Raw genomic sequence first — 27376 nt, forward strand, 5'->3', positions numbered from 1 at the left:
GGCGGTTCCTTCCCCTACCATCCTGTGAAAAAAAATATCGCCTCCGGGCGGGGAGACGCGCTTTATTCCTGCCGGTTCCGTGAGAGCGGCGCGACCAGAGAAATTTGGGGCCTTGCGGCATATTAAATATATTATAAATAGTTTTTCCGCGTGAGAAATACAATGTGTGCCGGGAGTGCGTGACAAAACAAAAAGTGTCGAAATGAGTGACTGTCACGCTCAATGCGTGACACGTAAGAGGCCTTTGTGTGTGTGTGTGTGTGTGTGAGAGGAGCGTTATGTATTACCAGCTGTTCACTCTCACTTGTTGGTAATGTTAAACATAGGGTGGGGGGTGCTAAGCTTGCTCAAATGCTTTACTTGGTTATGGATGGCTTCCTGAGGAAACAACAGGAGCAGAGGGGGATTTTGGCCACAATGATCCACTTTATGGATCTTGGAATGATCAGTTAGATGCTTGACAGTAACTGCATCTATGCATTACAATTGCATTGCTCAAAGCACACTGAGAAGTGGTTTGAAACACATTGTGCATGTGGGTGAGCTGAAAACATCTGTTTATTGAAGTTGCATAAGTCATCATTACTCCACCCTAATTGAGTTTGTCAGTAACTTACTCATAATGGATGGCAGAACAGTTAAAAATGTGTGCGGCTGCAATGCCAACACAAGATTAAAACTCTTAAATAGGCAGAAAAACACAAGACAACACCAATAACTCAAAGTCTTGCTTTAATACACACAAATCCATAACAAGGAGGAAATTCTGTGGCAACATCACAAAAAGGCACCAGGAAATTAGCTTCCTCAGATTTGTTTGCAACAAGGGAAAAGCATTAGGCTATACAGATTCAGATTTTTATCTGACAGAAACAGAAAACAGAGACAAATTTATGTGGTCAAATGTAAGGACAATCTAGATCTGCATATTATCCGGATATTAAAGTTATTATCCGGATATGAGTGGCTGCATGTCAATGGGTCTTTGCTAATAGAAAAGCACATGAGATCCGGGTGGATTTTCAATTTAAAGTTGAAAGTCGAGTTCTAGTCCTTGTCCTTGAAGCAAGCTTATCCACTTGTGTTTGTCTCCATCTACTGGCTAAATGTGTCAGTACAAGCAGTCAACAAGAATACGTCAACAAAATACGTTTATTAGAAGTACATTTTTAAAAACATTCAATAAACATACAGCTGTTTCAGATAAAGCTCTACTGCCCACAAAAGGATGCAATAGTCTTAAGGCAAAGAATGTATGAAGTGAACCCATTGACTTGTTATCAAAAAGCAAATGGTGATATAACATTATGAATATATATTCGATCTACAAACACATGAATGATTAAATATATTATCTGAATTGGATGGTTAAATGCATACTTTAAAATCAGCTCTGATGAGAGATTGCTAATTTGCACCATGTTTGTTCCAACATTTTAAAATATGCATAATCTGTCATTAGCATAAAGCAATTTGATTACATGTTGTAATCAGTACAACAGAAAACAAGAATGTTACATTACATTTTTTTCTTTTTCCAAACCATTTTTTCCCCAAATGACATTGAAATTCGAAAAGGCCAACGTTGCTGTGGCAACTACATTAAGATTTTGCAGCTGTGATTAGTATTGCAAATGCAATGATGGAATAGTGCTCATTCTGGGAGTTCATCAATTCAATAACAGTAAAATCCAGTAAGCATAATATTCAGCCAATCCATCTGAGGGATATCATTAAGGTTCAAAAAGCTACTTCATTTTTCTTTTTAAATGATAGGCTATCTAACATGAAGTGTAAAACAATTGACAGGATTTGCATTAAATGGTTTAGAATTTGCAAACTGATATACAATTCAAAAACAACTAATGAACAGATCCACAGATTTAAAATAAGACACTTGCTTCCTATTTGGCATGATATATAAAGACTACAGACATGCTTTCCGCTCTGTTTTAGGATATTACGCCATTTCCCTCCTAAATAATAAATGTTGATGTTGGTCCAGTGTATTTTTGTGCCCATAAGCAGGTTCCCACACCTGTTCGAGTTCTAGCAGCACATTACATACATTTAACATGAGCAAATCAAAACAAATATGTGGTTCATAAAAAAATATTTTGTTATATAATATTATAATTTATTAAAAGTGAAAAATAAATGTCATTTCTAACTGCCTCCTTGACATCTAAATGACCACAGTGCAATCTTTTAAAACTGTTATGATCATAAGGAGGCAACAACAATAGCAACATTTGTCTAAAATGTGGCAAATGAAAGATAATAAAGCCCTCACGTTGCTGTAAATGCATTTGGTCATGCAGTTTTAAATGGGCACAGTAGTAAGGCCATGTGTGTGTATGTGTTGGAGCGTCAGGAAAGGCATATATACGTTTCCAAGCATCAGTACGGGTCCAGTTTAATTCGCCTGTGCAGGCAACAGGTGAACACCATTCCACATATCTGAAACACACACAGACATAAACATGTGATCAAAGAAACATTAAAATGATGAAGTTTGGTCCTAGATAAGATGTTCCTCAGTCTGGTGGACATCTGTCTGGTCAAATGCTCAAAATAATTGGAACAGAATGAGATACTGGGCAGGCATGAAGCAGCAGTACATTTCATAAAAAGAGCCCCAACAATAATAGATGTTCAGTATTTATTTTTTTCAGTCGATTCAAGCACAGGCATGGTCCGATGTGGCCTTGTGGCAATTGTTGAAACTCTCTTTATAAAAGGCTTGAAGGAAGAGGGAAGAGGTGTACAGTTACTATGGAAACCGAGGTGTACGGCAGCCGGTAGCAGTGTTGTTGTAATTGGGTCAATTAGCATGTGTGGGAGTGTGTGTATGTGCACGTGTTTTCGTACGGAGGCTACAGTGTGTAGGCAGAATCAGAACAGTGGTAACTCACATAATGAAGAGAGCATACACATTCATTTTCACATTTGAGATTCACACAGGTGAGTTCTGGGAGTCTGAGCATTCCTTGTTGTAAAGTTTGCTCTAGCTGTTGTGATCCTGGGGAAAACAACATCTTTAGGAGATAAAAATATAAGGCTGCAATTCTATAAACTCAGTCTGCAAGTTACAAAACATAATCTAAAAATATATAGTGTTTCAACATCTAGCCAGGCTTTGTGTGTCTATCTCTATGGAAAAAGCAAACCCGAAGACACATCGGAAGCCAGGTCCTGGGAGGGCTTGTGGTGGGCGATTATTTCTACAAAAATGATGGAGCCTCATCCTACCCACAAACACAGAAATAAACCAGAGCTGGAAGTCCAGCTCGACTCAAGTATTTCCTTCCCTTAATAATGTCCTACTTTTATAGGCAAAACCATAAACTTTAAATTGGTTAATGTGGCGTTAATTGTAGGGTAAATGAGCATTCATGGCACATGCAAGCAAGGATCTCGGAGTCTGGTATATGAGTGTTTCTTGAGGTTTCAAATCAACCTCTGGGAACTGTAATGTTGGTGTCAATGTGTGGTAGTTTATGGACTAATAATAGGGTACATTCTAATGTTAGTTTATAACCAAAAATGACTCAAATATACCGATTTATTAATATCAGTTTTTCACCTTTTCTATTTAAACCCTACAAAATACTACCGTATAATCGCTTAAAAATTATGTAATTTACTTAACCTAATCCTAAACCCATATACGAATTTTAAGAGTATTCTGAAGATATTTCACAGAATGTCAGAGCTGCTCTTTTTCATTCAAAACGAATAGGGACTTTTATTTGTGCTTGGGGTCAATAAAAAAACTGTGTTTAAATCATTGAAATCAAAAGAACCAATGATGTTTGATGTCGACAGGGTCAAAATTGAATGTTTTATAATGCAAATATGCACGATAAATATTAAAAATACAACAAAAAGAGACATTTTCAGTAAATAATGACTAGTGTTCAAAAGTTCAAGACCTGCCAAAAGTCTCTTATGCTTACCAAGGCTGCATTTATTTGGTCAAAAATACAGTAAAACAGTAATATTATTACTATTAAAAATATCTGTTTTCTATTTTAATATATTTTCATTTGTAATTTATTTTTGTAGTGAAAAAGCTGAATTTTCAGCATCATTACTCCAGTCTTCAATGTCACATGATCCTTCAGAAATCCTTTTAATATGCTGATTTGGTTTAAAAGTTTTAAAGAACAGTATTTATTTGAATTAGAAATCTTTTGTAACGCTGTAAATGGCTGTACTGTCACTTTTGATCAATTTAAGCATCCTTGCTGAATAAAAATGTAAGTATGTTTCAGAAATAAATCTATCTGGGCCCAAACCTTTGAACAGTAGTGTAAATATGTCTTTAAAATATTTAAGCAAATGCTGTCATATGACATGAGCAAATGTAAAATATAGTGAACAAAATGTATAGACTATTTTATGGTGGTTTTATGCCTCTTGTCATTTTTGGATCTTAACAGCATTAATGTGTGGAAAAGAGCAGCTTAGAAAATCTACAAAATACCTTCCTTTGTGTCCATTTTTCATTTTCAGCTTTAACAAGTTTGGTCTTTCATGGATCTCTCCTCCATGTCATAAAGCACTGAGTGAGAAGCAGTATTACTGCTCTCTGCCAGCACTTCTAATGCTACTCTAGAGGAAAATAAAGCCGGATGAAAAGTGGGATTAACTGCACAGGAGAAAGGCACGGCAGACAACAAACTGTGAGATGAGACTTATATGCAATCAGCAGATACAAAAAACCAAGGGAAAAACAGTCTCTTTTTCTGAGCAGATATGTTGACACCTTTGAAACTTCTCCTTTCCAGCAGTCTGTGTCCGCGGGGAGGGATATAATAGACAGGAAGAGAAAAGTCTGAAATAGATCGGACACACTGGGAGTCTCACAGCAGGTTTCAGGTAGAAGGTTATATCAGGTCTGCACAGTCCAAGGTGAAAGTTGCTGACTCACAAAAATGCATTTGTAACTGAATGTCTTCAAAAAAAATTCTCAAAATACAAATGATTAACATAAAATGTTATTCAGTGCCATTAGTTTTGCTCCTTTTTGCCATGCAGCATTCAGCATGTGTGGTTTAAGAGTGCTGGTGTCATGCCAAACACATACACATAAGTCATACAGAAAGCATGAGGTGGACATGAGGTGACAGGAACAAGGCACATCGACATGCACACACACACACACACACACAGCATAAACTCAAACAGCCGACCTTCTCATCGCATAGCGGTTCAGGAGTCAAATATTGCCACTAGCCAATCAAACGTCAGAAAAGTCCTCTTCCTCTTCTTTATAAAGCAGATATATAAAGCAGGCAGTCAGCACTGCTCCTATTAACTACAGGACACACAAACACACACACACACACACACACACACACATAAATAGAGACAAAAAAAAAGAGACAGAGAAAGACAAACAAAACCAAGACAAAACAGAGACACACTGTAATTTAAGACAAACATTACAAATCCATGAAATACAGTGTTCGCTTCAGATGAAACAATGCACTGATTCTTTTTAACCCTGGCATGTTCTTTTCTCAAGTAAAATAATAAGTTAAAGCTGCAGTCCGCAGTTTTTCCTCTTTGTCGCCATCTCTGTTCGAAATCTGTAATTGCAGTCATTCGCGGAATTATCAACTTTACGTGAGTTGTACTTCGACATCACCTCGACACGGCACAGCGCGGATGAACACAATGTTTGAGGAGAGTGTGTGGCTGTCAGTCACCGCGCCGGTGTGGATACTGGCATTCAGAATCACAGATTATTCTTTTTGGAAGTATGACCAACATAAGAATTTTCAGCGGAAAATGTCATCTGAATAAGTAACATCCACTTTTGTTCTGGTTCTGACATAAATCGCGCTGATTAAATCTAAAAATCGCTTATCATATCACGCAAAACCGTGCAAATTATACGTGGTTCTCAAATTGTTAATGTTAACAACGTCAGCATTGCGTGACTACATGTAATGTCCTTACGATATGTATCCTTGTTTTCGCATGGGTCCGGTTGCAGTCTCTTTTTTTCTGTAGCCGCTCCGAAGTCCGAACAAAGTCTTTTGAATTTTACAACGGGTGAATCTGTTCTCACTGGTGATTGTCGTTTGAACCTTTCTGGATCCGCCATCAAATTGATAAGTTTAAGTATATCAAGTGCTGTGAGAAAAGGCTATAAATCTCCACCTCCAGCATCCTCACACGCAATATAGCCTACTAGCCGAGACTCCTTCTTTATGTGTACAGATGTGACGTAATGACTCAATATAGCCTACTAGCCGAGACTCCTTCTTTATGTGTACAGATGTGACGTAATGACTCAATATAGTCTACTAGCCGAGACTCTTCTTTATGTGTACAGATGTGACGTAATGACTCAATATAGCCTACTAGCCGAGACTCCTTCTTTATGTGTACAGATGTGACGTAATGACTCAATATAGCCTACTAGCCGAGACTCTTCTTTATGTGTACAGATGTGACGTAATGACTCAATATAGTCTACTAGCCGAGACTCCTTCTTTATGTGTACAGATGTGACGTAATGACTCAATATAGTCTACTAGCCGAGACTCTTCTTTATGTGTACAGATGTGACGTAATGACTCAATATAGTCTACTAGCCGAGACTCCTTCTTTATGTGTACAGATGTGACGTAATGACTCAATATAGTCTACTAGCCGAGACTCCTTCTTTATGTGAACAGATGTGACGTAATAACTCAATATAGCCTACTAGCCGAGACTCCTTCTTTATGTGTACAGATGTGACGTAATGACTCAATATAGTCTACTAGCCGAGACTCCTCCTTTATGTGTACAGATGTGACGTAATGACTCAATACAGCCTACTAGCCGAGACTCCTTTATGTGTACAGATGTGACGTAATGACTCAATACAGCCTACTAGCCGAGACTCCTTTATGTGTACAGATGTGACGTAATGACTCAATACAGCCTACTAGCCGAGACTCCTTTATGTGTACAGATGTGACGTAATGACTCAATATAGCCTACTAGCCGAGACTCCTTCTTTATGTGTACAGATGTGACGTAATGACTCAATATAGCCTACTAGCCGAGACTCCTTTATGTGTACAGATGTGACGTAATGACTCAATACAGCCTACTAGCCGAGACTCCTTCTTTATGTGTACAGATGTGACGTAATGACTCAATATAGCCTACTAGCCGAGACTCCTTTATGTGTACAGATGTGACGTAATGACTCAATATAGCCTACTAGCCGAGACTCTTCTTTATGTGTACAGATGTGACGTAATGACTCAATATAGCCTACTAGCCGAGACTCTTCTTTATGTGTACAGATGTGACGTAATGACTCAATATAGCCTACTAGCCGAGACTCTTCTTATTGTGTACAGATGTGACGTAATGACTCAATATAGTCTACTAGCCGAGACTCTTCTTTATGTGTACAGATGTGACGTAATGACTCAATATAGCCTACTAGCCGAGACTCCTTTATGTGTACAGATGTGACGTAATGACTCAATATAGCCTACTAGCCGAGACTCCTCCTTTATGTGTACAGATGTGACGTAATGACTCAATATAGTCTACTAGCCGAGACTCCTCCTTTATGTGTACAGATGTGACGTAATGACTCAATATAGTCTACTAGCCGAGACTCCTCCTTTATGTGTACAGATGTGACGTAATGACTCAATATAGCCTACTAGCCGAGACTCTTCTTTATGTGTACAGATGTGACGTAATGACTCAATATAGCCTACTAGCCGAGACTCTTCTTTATGTGTACAGATGTGACGTAATGACTCAATATAGCCTACTAGCCGAGACTCTTCTTTATGTGTACAGATGTGACGTAATGACTCAATACAGCCTACTAGCCGAGACTCTTCTTTATGTGTACAGATGTGACGTAATGACTCAATATAGCCTACTAGCCGAGACTCTTCTTTATGTGTACAGATGTGACGTAATGACTCAATATAGTCTACTAGCCGAGACTCCTTTATGTGTACAGATGTGACGTAATGACTCAATATAGCCTACTAGCCGAGACTCCTTCTTTATGTGTACAGATGTGACGTAATGACTCAATATAGTCTACTAGCCGAGACTCCTTCTTTATGTGTACAGATGTGACGTAATGACTCAATTAGAGATGCACCGATGTGAAAATTGTGGCCGATACCGATAACCGATATTAATATTGCTGTTATGGCCGATACCGATATTTACCGATGTCGATATCTCTGTATAGAAAACACATAGCGAGGATTAGGGCTGCACCATATTGGTAAAAAATGACGTTGCGATATAAAAACAATTTCACCAGATGACTTGAATAGCTCTATTTGGAAAGAATGAATCATTCTAGAATGACTGGGGTGGTTTTGTCATGGAGTAAATCCGCATAGAAACTAATATTAATAGAATGTTAACTAATGTAGTTAACTAGACTTTAATAAATTGAACCTTATTCAGGGTTTCTGCAGGGTTTAGTCAGTCAAATTTAAGACTTTTTAAGACCTTTTTATGACCATTATGATTTAAATTCATGACCTACACGAATTATGAAAAATAACTTCCTTTCAAAAGTCTTTTTTTTTTATTGACTTTCATTAAAAGTAATAAGTTTCATTATTTAAAGGTTCCATTTTCTTAAGAGTAACAAACTGAAGGCTCCCTTTTCTCAATAAGTCTCAATAACACAGGAACAACACTCAACAATTATCACGATAATATATATCAGTCAACACAGATAATTATCACGATAAATGTCAATTCTTTATTTCTTTCAAGTTTAAAGGCAAAATTTCTTCTCCTAACTGAAAGTTGTAGAAACCAGACCGTTAATTGTGGTTTTAAACTACTCTTTATTGTCAGAACATATCATGACAAACACTTGCCAAACAGGTAAACATTTCACAAATCTGAGGTAGAACATTCAAACATGTGTAATTTTTCCTTAACAAAATTAATATCTTTATTGGAAAATTAATTTCTTAGTTTCTGCATGTGCTAATGGGGGATATTGTTTCAAGTCTTGAAACAGGTTTGTGTTGCCTGACTTTGATGGCACGTTTCTTCATGAAATGTATGAAAAACAGTATAGCCTAAATACATTAAATACTGTAATTATATTCCATTAGTCCTTTAATACATTGTCTATATTAATAATATAATACACTTCAATATGTATATCCCACATTTCATGGTGCAGTTAATATAATAGGCAAACGTTATAGTAGCCTAAATCCATGGTAATTATGGGAATTTGTAGACGGAAAAGCTTCCGACTGTCTCGTTGCGCACAGTGTTTCTCCTGTTCGTCAGCGCCGTTTCATCTGCCTTTAAACTGGTTTAAATCCCTGAGACATTTGTGTTCTAAGCTGAATTCAAGCGCTTCTCACTGGATCTCGTGAGCGAGACCGATTAGAGTAAACCAGAACGCGTCTGCTCTAGTGAGCTCGCGCCAATATTATCTGTCTGCAGTACCGGAGGCTGCATTTTCAGGACCCCACTTCTAGGACCGCATTTCTAGGACCCTAGTTTTTTGTGACAGCGCCACCTACCGAGTCGGAGAACCGCAGTCCCAGGAACGCATTTCCAGGACCCTAGTTTTGGAGGACCGAAAAAAGTGCCACCAAGGCAGTATTTCCACCCAGTTTGAACTACATTAGAGTTTTTTTTAAGTTGTATTACACCCACATACTACTTTCTTTATTGCAATTAAACCAGGTTCCTAGGAATGTTGAGAAATGAATGATTGGGTCTAAGTAGCATACTATAATAACTCAAGTAAAATAAACAAGGTATCATGTTATAGCCTTTTCAGTCACTAGATGGACCACATTTTCAAGTACAGAGGGAAGACAAGGATGACTCTGGGGGTAGATTTAAGATTGTGTATTTTACAAAATAATATATAACACCTGAACTTGAACACACTAAATATTTTACAAAATAATATATAACAACTGAACTTGAACACACACAAACAAAATTGATCATGACGTGAACCACATAGACAGAACTTCAATGGATGGACAAACACATGGACAACATCATCACTGACTCCTAAGAGAGAGAAAGAGAAGTGAATTAAATAAGGAACATTTAGTTGAACATGTTCTACTCTCTAATTTTAAATTTCATATTTAAAAGATCTTAGTTACCACAGAGTAATGATAATGATAAAAATAATGATATCAATCTTCATACCAATTAATGTTCATAATACAATTATTGCATACTGTTCAAAGATTTGGGAAAAAAAATATTTTGAATGTTTGATGTTGTGGGAACAAAGGTTCTAGAAACACTCATGTCAATAAAGCCCATCTGAACTGAGAAAAAAAATAATAGAGAGAGATGCAAGAAATCTGAATAGAAATAACATTATTGACACGACTTTTCCTGACCATATATATATATATAAGATTTAAAGCACACATTGTGATGTATGCAGCAGCACTACCAACTTTATAAAACCATGTCAAAATGAAGAGACACATAACATGTATTGTGGGTAACGTTAAGCAGGCTGACTGTGAGCACGTGACAGTGAAAACATTAAGATTATTTTAACTGAATTAAAATGGAAAAACAATGAGTAATTAACAAGCTTTCAGAACGAACATGCAACAGTTTATTGTGCTGTAAATAAGTCAACACGTATGCTTATCATGCAACAGTTCAACAATTCATTTTCCAGCATTAGAGGCTAATATATGATGGCTATGCATTCAAGACTGTTTAGCAAATCACCAGCACGTTGGCAACGTTAACTTTCCAATGAAATGCATCACAATTGTTTTTAAAGTTAAACAAATAAAAATTGATTCGCATTTGATACTCACACTCTGAATGTCATCCATCTTCGCTGGTCCTCTAATTCAGTAGGTGGCGTTGTCACTAAAAAACTATAGGGTCCTAGAAATGCGGTCCTAGAAGTGGGGTCCTGAAAATGCAGCCTCCGGGACTGCAGGCAGATGCTACTCGCTCGCGCTGCCGTTTGGACTTTGAGCCGAGCGCATAAACAGTCCGGGAGGCGCGCGCGGTTCAAATGAGTTTCGTTATAGAGAAAAAAATATATCGCGATAATGAATGAATGAGCATATCAATTTAAGACGTGGCTAAATGTAACTTATGACCTTGTATGGAAAATCCGGACGTTTTTATGACTTTTTATGGCCTAAAATTCTTATTATTAAATTTAAGACGTTTTATGACTTTTTATGACTCCGCGGAAAGTAACCCTGCTTATTGTAAAGTGTTTCCGATTTATGTCTCTTGAGTTCAGTGTTGGACAGATCACAGATCAGTTGTTTTAACCATTCATTAAAGTGAATCGGTTCAAAGGAGTCATTAGTTCGCGAATCGGACGTGTCATTAACGGACCACGGCACTAGTGATGGGCGATACTGCAAATTTCTGTATCGATCCGATACCAAGTAAATACAGGGCCAGTATCGCCGATATCGATACCGATACCGATACTTTTTCATTTTAAAAGCATGCATTTGAACTTGTATGCACTTCCCTGTGCTAGAGCAGTGTGTCATGATTTATGAGGTGAATGCATCATTAATATGCTAAATCTGAACACGTTTTCATGACTACTAGTCCTATTTTGTGATTTGTGCTCTCAACTCCCCTTTAATTAGTCAGTGACTTTTACAAAACTACCCTAATTATAGTACTAGCCTACTAGTACTAGCCTACTGTTCAAAAGTTTGGGGTCTGTAAGATTTTTATTTCTCTTAGTAAAAACTGTAATATTACAATTTAACAATTTAACATAGGCTATCTGTTTTCTATGCCATAGTAAACTGTAATTTATTCATGTGATCAAGGCTGAATTTTTGGCATCATTACTCCAGTCATGATGATAATTCATTTTAATATGCTGATTTGCTGCTCAGGAAACATTTCTTATTATTATCAATGTTGAAAACAGTTTCATATTTTGTCGGAAACTATGAAAACATTTTATGCAGAATTATTTGATGAACAAAGTTGAAAGAACAGCATTTATATGAAGTAGATTTTTTTAACAGTGTAAAACCCTTGACTGTCACTTTTGATCAATTTAATGCATCGATCCTTGTTGAATAAAAATATTAATTTAATAAAAAAGATCTTACTGACGTCAACATTTTAAATCGTTATGTACAGTTTTGGTTTGTTTATTGCGAAATAACTCCCGATTGTTTCTCTGTCATCTAAGCAAGGCTTTGTTTCCCAAACGCACTGGGCATGTGAGCTCATCACAGCACCAGCAGCGAACGCTCTCTGTGATTGATTGGTTTCGTCTTGTATACAGATGACTAGGAGAAAAGGTTCTATCCTACACAATTACCAGAGCCGGACAGTAACGGAGTACATTTACTTGAGAACAGTACTTAAGCACAATTTTGAGGGATCTGTACTTTACTCGAGTATCATTTTTTGGGGAGTACTCATGACTTTACTCAAGTACATTTGAGAGGCAAATATTGTACTCTTTACTCCAATACATTTCTATCCATAACCGTGAGTACCCGAGTAAAAAAAAAAAAAGTAAAAAAAAGTAAAAAAAAAAAAAAAAAAAAATCTCGGAAACCCTCAATTTGTTGTTTCCCTCTCAAACGTGATTGGATTGTGCAGGAGCCACTGATTGGGACAGCCTATCAGCAATCACTTTCAGCTTTCCGCCAAAGTCAACTCCATGGTCAGATTTTATATTACACATTAATGTAAGCCAAGCATTTGGTTTGATGTTCTTGAGTATGTGGTGTGTTTAACACAGATGTGGCAGTGGTGTAGCCACGAGGGATTTCTGATTTCTTAAAAAAAAAACTTTAGGAGGCAAAATATATTTTTACTGATTATGTGAATTACACTGCGCAAACCAAAGTAGGCTACTACCCAGCGAATGAAGAAGGGTTGGCGCTCAGTCTCCACAGTACATAAAATATTAATTTTGTTTTATTTTATTTTTCGGGTTTGCATTTATGAGGAAAAAACAATGTTATGGACGTGTTCTCCGTTACGGACATGAGCGCTCTGAAAGCGGCATAAAAAATGCTTTAAAACTTTCACAGAGACATCAAACAGAAAACACAAAACCTTTCTTTAACCTGAATTTCGTTTTGCATTAATTGTATCTTAATTTTAATCAATGTTTCATCAACCAATTGCCTGGGTTTAATAAATAAGAAGTAAATATAGCAGACGATAGATAAGAAACGGAGGCGCCGGCACGTAAACTGGATCTCGTCTCATAAATGAACCGAAACTCAGTGTATAAGGTAGCCTACTTGCCTCTCACAGATATGTCTACTTTTAAACAGAAAAATTCAAAACGAAAGAAAACAGACTACAGACAGCTCTCTGCTTATGTAATCCGTATGAAATGTGCATTTCTCTCTGGCGCGTTCACTACTGAATATCGCGAGTCAGCATCGTCAACTTCATCTTAGCCGACAAAGAAAACACTTGTTTATTAACAAGTGTTTATTAATAAACAATTAAAATATATCCTTGCTATATTTTACAAATTGATAATCATTCCTTTTGCCGGTTTTTTGTGACAGCTTTTAGGTGTTTTATTGGCAGCGCCACCCTTACATGTGGTGTGTGTGTGTGTGCGTGTGTGTGTGTGTGTGTGTTGTCCCCGCATTTAAAGATGGGACCCCCCAAAAAATGTAATTAAATTAAATAAAGCAACATGGTAAAAAGATGAAAATGACTTGATTTTACTTTCAATTCCTTTTACATTTTCCAAGGTATTAACATTAACATTTTTCATAACTCCATGTAGGACGTTTCTGTGCATAAATGTAAGCACTGTGGCAGTAGATTACTAATGCAATATTTAGAAAATCTACTCTTGTACTCTTGATACTCAAGTACTTTTAAAAACAAGTACTTTAGTACTTTTACTTAAGTAGACATTTGACTGTAGTACTTTTACTTGTACTTGAGTAAAATTTAGCAAGGGGTATCTGTACTTTTACTCAAGTAACAAAGCTCTGTACTCTGTCCACCTCTGACAATTACCCGCTAACATTCGCTTATTTTTCGCACTGAATTGCGTGCTAAATTAATAACAAATTACTGGTAAAAAAAATACACATTTGGATCGATATTTTTATGTGAGGATCGATCCGTTTCGATACCACGTCAGTATCGAAGTATCGATACTTTAGGATCGATCCGCCCATCACTACACGGCACACGTTGTGTGATTGTCCCGGCAGTTTAGGACATCGCACAAGATTTGTCTCAACACAGAAAACATTTCATCACTAGATAGATTTTTGTTTTGTTTATTGAAAGTGTGGTTTATGTCATCTGAATGTGTGGAAAGCTTTTCAGAGAAGATAAGGTAACGTTTTAGCACAATTCACAACCAGTGGTAGTTCAGAAAAAAAAACTTCGGTCTTCCGACCTTTTATCATCGTGTATTCTCAAAGATATTCAGTCAACTCAATGCATTAATATGCGCGAGGGAGGGAGAGAGAGCAAAACCGTCTGAAGACGGTGTGCGCGCGACCGGGGCTTTCACTCGCTCTGCTCGTTCCCTCAGTTAAACAAGCGCAGCAGTCGGTCATCTACATCACTCACCGGTCAAATAAGGCTTCGGCGGGACAAAAATACGCCTTAGTAAGGCTGACAGAAAACAGCGTGCAAGTTCCAGTCTTCTTGCGCTTGATGTTTAAACTGACAGGACTTGAGCTTGTAATGAATGCGCTCGTGCAAAAACAAACATCCCCACCCCCGCACTCACATCTACACACGAATGATTATCGGCCTGTTCACATCGGCCCTATTTTGACATCGGAACGATACCGATGTGTAAAAAATTGACCATATCGGCCGATGTTATATCGGCGGCCGATATATCGTGCATCACTAGACTCAATATAGTCTACTAGCCGAGACTCCTTTATGTGTACAGATGTGACGTAATGACTCAATATAGCCTACTAGCCGAGACTCCTTCTTTATGTGTACAGATGTGACGTAATGACTCAATATAGCCTACTAGCCGAGACTCCTTCTTTATGTGTACAGATGTGACGTAATGACTCAATATAGCCTACTAGCCGAGACTCCTTCTTTATGTGTACAGATGTGACGTAATGACTCAATATAGCCTACTAGCCGAGACTCTTCTTTATGTGTACAGATGTGACGTAATGACTCAATATAGCCTACTAGCCGAGACTCCTTTATGTGTACAGATGTGACGTAATGACTCAATACAGCCTACTAGCCGAGACTCCTTTATGTGTACAGATGTGACGTAATGACTCAATATAGCCTACTAGCCGAGACTCCTTCTTTATGTGTACAGATGTGACGTAATGACTCAATATAGTCTACTAGCCGAGACTCCTTTATGTGTACAGATGTGACGTAATGACTCAATATAGCCTACTAGCCGAGACTCCTTCTTTATGTGTACAGATGTGACGTAATGACTCAATATAGCCTACTAGCCGAGACTCTTCTTTATGTGTACAGATGTGACGTAATGACTCAATATAGTCTACTAGCCGAGACTCTTCTTTATGTGTACAGATGTGACGTAATGACTCAATATAGTCTACTAGCCGAGACTCCTTCTTTATGTGTACAGATGTGACGTAATGACTCAATATAGTCTACTAGCCGAGACTCCTTCTTTATGTGTACAGATGTGACGTAATGACTCAATATAGTCTACTAGCCGAGACTCTTCTTTATGTGTACAGATGTGACGTAATGACTCAATATAGTCTACTAGCCGAGACTCTTCTTTATGTGTACAGATGTGACGTAATGACTCAATATAGTCTACTAGCCGAGACTCCTCCTTTATGTGTACAGATGTGACGTAATGACTCAATATAGTCTACTAGCCGAGACTCCTCCTTTATGTGTACAGATGTGACGTAATGACTCAATATAGTCTACTAGCCGAGACTCTTCTTTATGTGTACAGATGTGACGTAATGACTCAATATAGTCTACTAGCCGAGACTCCTCCTTTATGTGTACAGATGTGACGTAATGACTCAATATAGTCTACTAGCCGAGACTCCTCCTTTATGTGTACAGATGTGACGTAATGACGCAAAGACATGCTCGAATCTCCCGCGGAAATCCACCAGTACCATTGGAATTAAAAACATTATTACAAACTTACCGCTTTGAATCGACCTAAGGCAAGCAGATAGTTTTGAACACTGGCTGGTTATGCATTTTCTCAAATATGTATTTTGGATAATTGTTAACCCCAAAAAAGCTACGGACTGCAGCTTTAAATGGAGCTTTATTAATTTTTTTTTAACTCAGTTACATAACTCAATGTGTTTTAGTGGTTGTATTATTGCAAAATTAAGCTCAATTAAAGGCTTTCACTCTAAATAAGATGTTTTTATATTAAATAAATACTCTAATTGCAGAATTAAATAGTATCATCTCATAGTTATACATTAATAGATATTGACCCCTTGATTTCAGTGCATTTTGCTTGTTAGTAACTTATCTTAGCAGCTTGACTAGTTTACTACTAGTATTACAAAGGATGAGTAGCTTGTAGCTTGGCAAGCAACAGTTTTAAAGTATTTCTTCAACACAAACAATTTATGTTATGAAAGTGAACTCTAAGGCTCCAGACCCCTGCGGAGCAGCACTGTTTACTGCCATAATGACAGTAATAATGAAAGATCATTGAAGAGGATCAATTTAATTAGCGCTCCCTATAGAGAGCTCCTTCAAGCCACTTTAAGGCTTTTTGCAGTAAAATCATTACATTTAATTTAACACAGGACTTATTTTTAGTCCCCTAATCACTCCAGAGCTTCACATTTACTGGATGAAATGATCATATGACCAGCAGCTGAGACCTTGATGCTGAAAACGCTGCTTATAATGAAGTCCGTACGGTTACAGTTTTAGGCATCCACTTCAAACTAGGGAAATTTATTAAACAATTTTGACTTACTAAGTTAGACTAACATCTAGTATACTATGTAGTATGCGATACAAAGTACAGACTGCATCCTATTCACTACATCCCATACACTACGCATAGTACACAATGCACACGAATAGCTTTTTAGAAGAACACAGAGTTCTAGCGGCTTGTTAGAACCAAAACTAATGATATTACATGAAAGACATTGATTTTATCACGTCTGGTTAGGGAACTTTAACACATATTATGCCGGTTGTTGAATTTCAGATCAATACATGTCTGACAGCAAACATTTAAATTCATGTACATATTAAAAAAGGATATAAAAATATTTAAGCCATATACTACCCACTAAACAGAGAAGGAGAGGGATAAACTTCTTAAAAACATAATCTATGGTCATTATACATCACTCCCAGCTACGAGAATCAATATGAGGTCTTAGCTGGAGTCACATTTCAGTGGTGTTTATATACAGAGTTTATTCAAAGGAAACAGATCAATGGCCCTCTGCACCCCTGCAGTGAATGCAGACGCTCACTGTGAGATCTGCTCTTAAAGCTGAGAGCTCTTATCTCTCTTTCTTTCATTTTCTCAAGCCTGCATGCGGTCTCCACCTATTTTTACCCAGCGGGCAGTGCTCCGTGTGACTACCGTGCACATTACCGGTCGAGGGCAAAAGCAGAGTCCATTAAACGATTGCCCTCTGGTCAGTGCATCAGCTATTTTAGTGAAGGCTTTCATGTTATTGAACCAGAAGACCTCAATGATCCATTGTTACTGTTTCTCTAATTGGACATAAACATCACTGTAAAGTATGCAAGTTCTAAATGTTTTGTGGTCAGTAAATTCTCTCTTTTTTTGAAAAAAGGAAATGACTTTTTATTCATAAGAACAAAAGAAACATTTATAATATCACACAAGATTTATATCTCAAATAAATGCTGCTCTTTTGAACTTTCTATTCATCAAAAAAATGAACGGTATCTTCTTGAGTTTCAGCGGTCAACGGTTTCTTGAGCCCCAAATCAGTCTATTGAAAATATTAGGATGACACTGAAGACTGGAGTAATGGCTGCTGACAATTAAGCTATGCCATCTCAGGAAATAATTATAGTTTTTTTTTTTTTTTTATAGCTTTTACTGTATTTTTGATCAAATAAATACAGCCTTGGTTAGCTTAAGAGACTTCATTAAAAACCATACCACACACTTTTGAATGGTATTACAGACACACACACACACACACACACATAATGTATATATATATATATATATATATATATATATATATATATATATGTGTGTGTGTGGTAAGTTGAATTTTACTTTTTGTGTAAACTATCCCTTTAATTGCGCAACCCCACCTGAAGGAGAGGGAGGGGCTTACCTGTAGACAGGCCACGCCTATCCCCACAGCTCCAATGATGAGCAAGTGATCCGCCAGGAACTGCTCCAGTTTCGTGATACAGCCGCCCTGTGAGAGACCACAGCATTATAAACTACTTCAGTTCATAAATGTACATATCATGTGCTTGTCTTTTCATTGTCAACATGCATTTGTGGATTTGTAAATCGATTTATTTTGCAGACTGATAAAGACTTACAGATGTATGGGTGATAGGGAGATTTTTTTAATTGTGTGATTTACAAGACATTATTGTGAATACTGCCACAACAAATCGCATATAGAATAAAACGAATGGCTCTCGATAGGCCTGTAAAACCAATGTTGTAATGTATTATGTATCGCACCGGAGGTCTGTTCCCAAAGAATACATACAGAGAGCTTGGCAGCAGTTCACTGTAGTGTTACCTCACACTTCACAAGCTCATATATGTTACCAGTCGCACCTGTCTCGCTCACAGCTGTGCTTTCATAGTCTAAATGACTCCCAAGGGGTGTATCAAACACTTCATGATGATATGGTTCACAGGCGCATTGTAGTTCCCACAGACAATGAGGAAGCATCTAAGCATGTGGTAGCTTTGCCTCAAATCTCAATACCACAACAGGACATTAATAGAGTTCTGTGTTTTGTAAAGGAAATTAAGTGCAGAAGAATACACAAGTATGATTATGCTGAATAGATGTTATGTGGAGGATGATTTGATGTTAACAGTGTCAGACCCACCTCCACCTTGTAGATGTTGGAGGGGTGGTCTCTCTTTCCACACTGAGGCGTGATGGTCTTACAGCAGCTGTCAGGGACCACCCTTTTCTCCGTCTCCGGAGACTTGATGATGTACACGCTGTGCATCCAATCAAGAGAGTTGTTGCTCCCGCAGCACTTGAACTGCAAGATGAATGAGGGACTTAGGATTACTTTACAATTAGGATCAGTGCACAAAGTGGTCCAGTATTTAATGCATATCTGCACTATTTTGTTCATAGTAGTGATTTTACATTACGTTTAGGGACAGTATATTGTGTAGCTCATTCAGTTTAAACAAAAAAAAAAATTTAATATAATAAAATTTAAAACAATATTAACTTAAAAAAATAAAATAAACATTAAATTGACATATTTAATTCTTTAATTTTATGTATGTTATAACATACATAACAAAAAACAAAATAAACAAATGTAATAGGAAAAATTAAGTAAAAACATATTACATTAAAATAAAATAATATTAAATAAAAACTAAATAAAAATATTAATATGATTGTTTTTACATGAAATAAAAATATGAAATTAAAACAAAATAAAGAATGTTAAATTAAAAAAAATATTAAATTAATTTTTTTTTTTTAAATAAAAGCAAAATAAAATAAAATACTTAAAAATAAAGCTACTGGCACTGAATTTTCTACTTCTAGAACTGATTAGGATCATTCACATTCTGTTACCATCTCACAAAAATTGAAAAAATGTAATACAATATAAAATGAATTTGCCCAAGCCACATAATCTTGTCTTTAGTCTCTAATCTAAGAAAATAAAAGGCTGGGATTTGGAGTTTCTCACATCCTGCTGTAGTCTGTCCACAGACTGAGTGATGCTCTCTTTTCCAGGTTGGGCATAGTTCTCTGTCATCGTCTTGCTCAAGTGCTCCTTCAGCTCTTCACTCAGCTGTGAGAGACAGAGAGAAGAGAAAAAATGGAGAGAAATGAACAAAAATAAACAGAGAGTGAGCAGAAGGCAGTGTCATTACTCAAATGTCTCATCTGTGCCAGTCCGGAACAGCCCTACAACTAGATCCATCATTAAAGCAATTGGGAGTTAGTTCTTTAGAGCTTTGTTTTTATAGCAATACTGACTAAAATTTTTTACTCACCGCCTGGTAATAAACATAAGCCAGAACACCAGCCACCAGCTCAATGATGAAGATCAGAAGCAGACAGGAGAAGTACTGTAAGAAGACAGGATACAAATACAATTAATGCAAACAAAATGATCTTTATCAGAAAACAGGAAAACAGTCATTGCCGCTCTAGATATACAGTACTATACAAATTATAAAATGCTGATGTCATAATAATCCATGGGAAGCACATATAAAATATAATAATTCCTATTATTCTCATTATTTCAGGAAGTCATGAATGTCAAGGGGACGTTTGTGGTTCCACAACTAAAAAACATATTAATTCGTAGAAAAATGAACTGTAAAAATGTAAAAACAAATTAAATTAATTACATACTTAAAAAAAGCAGAATAGCATCAAAACTATTCAAAACAAAATGATGCAAGAGATTTTTAAATAAATAAATTTAAGCCATCTTGAATTTGTTTAACTAAATGCTACAATATCACCTAGAAGCAACAAACTCACAGATCTTCATTTGCCTTTGTCTTTTTTTTCAGTTTAAATGGCTTCTCTACAAGAAACAGCACATCAGCACTCAAAATGCTTCAAAATATAACAATGTTTGGACTGTCATGAGGATAAAGTAAATAAAATAGTTTTTTTTCCAGAAATGTCTTGTTTAGAGCTGGCAGAGGTGGAGACGTCTGCCTGACAAACGAAAATAAAAGACACAGTGGCATTTTCCTCAGAGGAAAATAAAACAATAAATGACTAAACCAGAGAAGCTGTCACAGTTTACAGTGGGGGGAGAGCGAGTGGGTGATAACAATCACAAATCTGCCACAAAACATGTTTTCAGGGAAATATTTTCCGTGGCACAATTAAAAACAAACCGACCAACAAACAAAACAATGTTTTCAAGATTATACATAACTCATACTCACCAAGCCTTTGTGCATACTTTGTGCCACTGATGTCTATTATAATTGCCAAGTGAGTATTGAAGTTGAACTGAACAGTCTGTTCAACTTTAGTTTCCATCACTAATCAGCAGAGTTAAATGTAAGCAAAGAACAGAAATGTTCACATCAAATCATGCGCAGAGGACACTGTAGACCGAACCACAGACAGACGTGTGTGAGAGATGAATAAACTCACATAGTGTATATACACATCCACGCCGCACTTCTCTTCTAGAGGTCGAAAGAAAGGACAGGAAGTCCAATGTAATTTATATAAACACCAACACGAGCACTGAAGCAAATGAAATGAACCTATTCAAGGTTATTCAAACAAATCAACAGCTGTTAACCTTACGCCAGCTGTCGCATGTTGACATTTATGCATATATGTTTTTTTTTCCCAAAATGCAATGCATTCAGATCAGACCAGAAAGGCAGTATCCTCATTACTAATTCCTACCGAGGTTGGCGCTCCTCCGTAGATTCATACATGGAAGCGAGAGTGGGCTATAAATAGCACTGCTGCAGTGGCAGTCACAACCTTGCTTGTCTCTTTCACTCCCTCGAACAAACACAAGGTACTATCTTTTTTTTTTTAAATGGCGAGAAAGCACATGCCTGTCAGGTCATTAGTCACGGCTGCCATGGAGCCTGGTCTACTTTGTCTGTGGACACTTGGTACCGCCCCCCTCAACTTACAGCCAATAACTGAGTTGACCAAAAAAAGACTAGGAACTAAAGCATTTACATCTAATGAGTGAAGCACAATGGATAAATTGGCGCAACTGGCAAAATTATGACCTCTTAGTGTGGTCTATCACATTCATTTCTTCTTCTCACCGTGGAGAGACAGCTCCTCTGCTCACGTATGACGGCACAGCAACCCAAGAACCCGGTGACCATCACCAGCCCCCCGGCCAGGATCAGGATGTAGGCGGACACGGCGAATGTACTGGAGGCCAGCAGGCTCAGGTACTCTCCTTTATCCACCAGCGTCCAGATCCCAACACCCATCACCACCCCGCCGCCCATCTGAAAGACAGAATAACTCATCACAGGATATCACAGTGCTCCTGCTAATACACGAAGTTCAGAAGGGGACAAATAAAATGAAATCAACCTTTTAGAACTCAAACATTAATGTATATACATTTTAATTTTAATTAAATTAAATGTAAAGTGCCTCTATAATGTTTGTGAATCTAAAAGGTCTGGAAAGTTTCAAAGTTCACGATAAATGGAGTTATTGTCTCCCAAAAGAAAGAACCAATTCTGAATTGTAATCTTACTTTCTGCAAAAACCTAAGTAGATTTATAACAGATTTGCATAATGCCAGCCTATGGTCTTCATTGGCTACCGACAAACAACGTCAACTTTGACCCGCCCTCAAACACTGTAGTTGTAGCTGAGGACTGGAAGAGTTTGGTGTGTGTTGTCGGCGGCACTGGTAGCCTATCAATTCTTATTATAGGCACCTGGGACACAGGAAGTCCTGAGTTTCTGGGGTCATTAACTACGACTTTAATTATTATTTTGAACTAATTTATTAAGGTGTTATTACATTCTGATGGGGATATTGAGCCTGTCAGGATGTGGTACCACTTATTTGATACTACGCTTAAACCCTTCGGATGAGATATTAAACCGAGATTCTGACTTTCTGGGGTCATTAACCTCTTTAATAGTTATTTTGAAGTCATTTATTAAGGTTATAGTACATTCTGATGGGCATTTTAAACGAAGCTCCCTGAAGAACTTAAGGTGTGCAAGAGCAAATCCACTTTGCTTTCAGGATTCTGGCTCGAATTTATACAGTAAAACCAAGCAATTGTTACTATTCATATCAATGTATTGTATATACACTGATGAAGCCTCTCAGCTGAAATACAGATATGGAATTCCTAATGGCCGTTTGGCTTCCTACACACGCTGTAAGTGGTCGACCAATCACAAAAGACTGGGCCATCTGACCAATCAGAGCAGAGTAGGCTCTCGGAAAGGAGGGTTGAGAGAGAGACCGAATCCTTTATCGAACGTTTCAGACACAGTGAGAAAAAAGGTGATGCTGCAATGTATGTTATGAGAAAGTTAAAGTGTTTTTGGACCTTGGATGCATGTGAACCTCTTGTAAGAGACCTCCAAAACAAAATCAGGCTTTTAACATATTTTTAATAAACTTTTTGACTGTTTTTCCAACACATGTGGAAAGTGGAACTGAGGGGGAGCATTACATTAAAAAATTATGTGACCCCTTGGATGACAGCAAAAACATTTTTTAAAGTCTTCAAATTAAAGACAAACAATTATGAAAACTCTAGGATTAGACAGATGGCTGAGGACAAACAATGGTGTCATAGAAGCTGGAGTGAGAAAATAATGGAGTTAATGATAGATATCAAACTAAAACTCCTGTTTCAATTGATAAACAACTATTTCACGTTGTTTGACAGGCTTGTCATTATTTAACCAACTCAAATAATCATTAATTTACCCTGAGATTTCAGCACAGGTTAATTATCCACCTGTGTGGTGTTGTGCATGGTAAACACTCCATTAATCTATGCACATACAAAGGAATCCACACTATCCGCTTTTTCAGATTGATCCAAGTCGGATGCAGAGGCAATCAACACTCCCTTCAACACTCCTTGTTCTTTCCTTGTCATTCTCCAGTGCCAAACTCAAACAACAGATGTTCCAGACTCCCATTGTCTTTCATGCCCCCTGAGCTACTTGCATACCACACACAGTGAGGACTTTGTGTTTGAGAGAGAAACTGTGTCTATACAAAAGTTCTGCACTGAAGGAATCACTACAGTATATACTGAATATATTACAGAGGTTATGCTTTAACGTAATAGTTCACCCGAAAATAAAAATGAGTCATTACTTACTCAACCATGTCGTTTCAATCCCACGTGACTCTTTTTTCCCATGAAGCACAAAAAGTGATATAATGAAAGTGTGTAAGATACAGACAGAAGTACGTATGGACCCCTTTTATGATGCTTTTATGGTGTTGAAGCTCTAAAGCATTGTAATTGCATAATTTCTCTTTTTGTGTTTTACAGAAGAAAGAAAGCAATACAGGTTTGGAACAACACGAGGGATAGTAAATGAGGACTGAATTTCTGAGGACAAAGTGGATAAATGCACAGGATTGTGCAGTCTGGTTGAAGGTGTGGTTTCTGACTCATTTCCTGAACTTCTCTTCTCGTCCAGGATTTATGAATCTATTTAATGCAGAGAAGTGCCTACAAAGATCAATTCAATGAAAGGATACTTTTTTTTCTCCATTCAGATTTACTCATGTTTTAAAGAAACAAATTCAACCCTAGAGGGCGCTGTACTTGTTGAGCTCAGGCAGTGGGTGGGAAGAGGAAATGAGAGGGGGAAGAGAACAAGAGAAGGAATAATGGGACAAGACTCAGATTTAAGTTATGAAACCATCTTCCCTGCACTTTTTCATTCACGTACACACTTCCATCGCCTTGTTACATCTCTCATCACAACTGATATTTAATAAGAATGCTGCCTAAAACAGAATCTGGAAACATTCTCCTAACACCACTGTTTAATGCATGACAAAGTTGAAACTTTTTTCCCCTCTGAACAACATGCATTATTCATTATAAGACCAGAAATGTGTATTGAGAAAGTACATTTTGATTTCATGTTGGTGTTTCATGTTAAACACAGCACATTTTGCATGTTGCATGATAGTTATCCAAAGGGGTTTAAATACCAAAGCGGATCTCAGACTCACCCAGAACAGGAAGTTGAAAACAAAGAGGAGGTATTTGAGACACACTGTGACCCAGTCGTCCTGCTCATCCTTATACATGCTGCCCATCTTTTCTGTTGGAGAGAAGAAAAGAAATGGAACACAAAATGAGTTCTCATGAAGTGGTGGATGTTCACTTTGTCAAAAGGACAAAGAGGAGGAGGTGGGCAGGAGTGTAAACAGGCTTTTGGAAAGATGGCAGTCAAACACTGTTCTTTTCCATGACATGTTAATTAACAGCTGTGGCCCATGGGTTTCTGCCACAGACAGACGACACGCTCCATCTCAGGGCCCAGTGTGGAGGCGTCGCGTGTCAAAACAGCAGCCATGTATGGCCGATAAAATGAGGGTGTTTGGTTTGAAATGGTGGCAAGCACAACAAAACTACACACACAATCCAACCCATTCGGCTGGTTTTAGAAATCCCGAGGACACCGAATGCAGCACCAGATTGGAAAGGTGACTGACATGTTCTGTTCCAAAACACAACATTTGACTGCAGACTTTGGTTTATAAAAAAATCCCTGCTATAATGGGCTTTTTTGCCTAGATTTTCACTGTAGGACCCATCGATTTCTTTTGGATACAGAGGCATAAAGAATTTGTTCAGAACGACTGTGGGGACATATTGATTTGCTGATCACGTGATGTAAATGTATGGAGAAAGCCCTTGCTTTGTGTCAGTAAAGTAATCACTTAAAGTGCTTTTTCTTAAAGGGTCATCTACCTGTATTGAGCAGTAAATAAAGATTATTTATGATCCTGACTCCAAATGCAGACATAAGTATACCACTAAATTGGAATTATGATAGTAGAAAATAATGTTTTATTCATTGCATTTGCATTTATTATTCACCTCATTGTGAAGGTCTGCCTGATAAAGACAAACTATCCTCTTATCCACTCTGTTGATAGACCAGTGGCTTTGGCTGGGATTTGAGACACATGCAGGCTTTGTGTTGTTATGGGTTACTACAAGTATTCAAAGAAGTGTTTCAAGAATTTTAAGTAAGCCTGGTCTTCTTATATACTCAATATACTGATTTTTTTTTTACTCCATTATGAAACCACAATTTTAAAAAGTGTCTTTATTGAAAGATTTAATGGTTATTATTGAAAACATAAAATAAAACACATGATCAAAAGTAGGCCTAATGTGTCATGCAGGACTTCCTTTTATTATTTTGCAGCAATCTTTAAAGTGATATGTTTAATATATTTTTGGTGACTTGCTGGTCTCTGGCAGGTTGTAGAAGGGGTTTCGGCAAGCAGGGTAGGCCTACTGTCTTCTTGAATATAATGTAGACATTCACTGTAATTTATGTGGTAATAATTTAGGCCTACGTTTTACTTAAACCCCCCCCCCCCCCGATTTAAACAGTTAATTACCAAATACTAGGCCTACATATTGTCCAATTAAACACATTTATATTAGAGTAAGTAGGCTATATTATAGTACTTTTTCGTCAAAACTAGCATTCTTAAACATCATCAGGTAGATATTTAAGGTTAAAGGAAGCGGAAAACCTTTCTGAGGTCTATTTCGACCGCGTTTCACTTTCGCTCTCTTTCCTCACAGTGTTCAGGGGAGTTTGTTGTGGTTTCCTCGCCAACAAACTGACACGCCAATCGATTCAAAAGCCACGGATGCGATGTTACTAAATACCGCATGAAATTACTCCTCTGAGCATTTAAATAATTAAAATTCACGTTATTATGCTCCTCCTTCAACACCCCACATACAATGAAAGCAATGGTGGTTGCCCCGAAAAAAAGAGGACAATGTTGATTCAATGCAGACGATTCTCTTTCTTTCCTCCCCCGTACTTTATAGATACTTTCCGCAAAGCGCATCGCGCAGTTGCATTGCGCGTCCATAAACATAAACAAATCAAAACTGCGTGGTGTCATGTAGCTACGCTCTATTTTTTTTTATTATTTTTTTTTTTAATAAAACCTTCTGCTCTTATGCCGTGTTTGGGACAAACACCAAAGTCACTTTCCATTGCTTAAAGAGAAAACATCGTGTTTAAACTTACCGTAACAGCAGATTGCGGTTGTTTTCCCAAGCGAGGCTTGTTGCTCCGGACTCCGTAGGCGTGTGTCCAGTCGGAGCCGGAGGGTCAGCGCAGGATGTGAGCAGGAAATGCTACTACAGCCCGCCCCTTCATTTCATGAGATTAAATACAGCGAGCTGTTCGTCTTCAAAGGCTGCCCGTGAACTGAATAACTGTTATTAGTGCTTTTAAGTAAGTTGCCATGTCTCATTATGTGAAAAAAAAATCAATAATTTTTCTCTCCTGGGATGGGATTGAATTTGAACTGGACTCTGTTGTCTGCAAAGGCTGTTGAATAGGCTCCTGTAAATAATCGTATTCGTTTTAACAGAATTCTACTGTAAAAACCTGCTGACTCCAAAAATGTTTAGGCCTACATTTAA

The 27376-nt window shown here is 37.5% G+C and overlaps 1 protein-coding gene across 2 annotated transcripts; it reads right to left on the reverse strand.

The window, feature by feature from the left end:
* Positions 1–1990: 1990 nt before the first annotated feature.
* Positions 1991–27111, reverse strand: tspan11 (tetraspanin 11). 2 transcript variants are annotated; one of them, XM_056257540.1, is made up of 9 exons: positions 26976–27111; positions 24919–25010; positions 21992–22183; positions 20216–20290; positions 19906–20010; positions 19069–19230; positions 18324–18410; positions 5199–5323; positions 1991–2460 (listed from the first exon to the last, which is right to left on the reverse strand). In XM_056257540.1, the coding sequence occupies exons 2-8, from the start codon at positions 25003–25005 to the stop codon at positions 5246–5248; spliced, it is 786 nt and encodes a 261-aa protein (XP_056113515.1). In that variant the 5' UTR covers positions 25006–25010; positions 26976–27111; the 3' UTR covers positions 1991–2460; positions 5199–5245. The 2 variants fall into 2 exon arrangements, with proteins under 2 accessions (XP_056113515.1, XP_056113516.1); XM_056257541.1 differs by lacking the exon at positions 5199–5323.
* Between the last annotated feature and the right edge of the window lie 265 nt (positions 27112–27376).

This window comes from Rhinichthys klamathensis, unplaced genomic scaffold (genome assembly GCF_029890125.1).
Source record: "Rhinichthys klamathensis goyatoka isolate OS25496 unplaced genomic scaffold, OSU_Roscu_1.1 h1tg000139l_1, whole genome shotgun sequence".
NCBI classification, from domain to species: domain Eukaryota; kingdom Metazoa; phylum Chordata; class Actinopteri; order Cypriniformes; family Leuciscidae; genus Rhinichthys; species Rhinichthys klamathensis.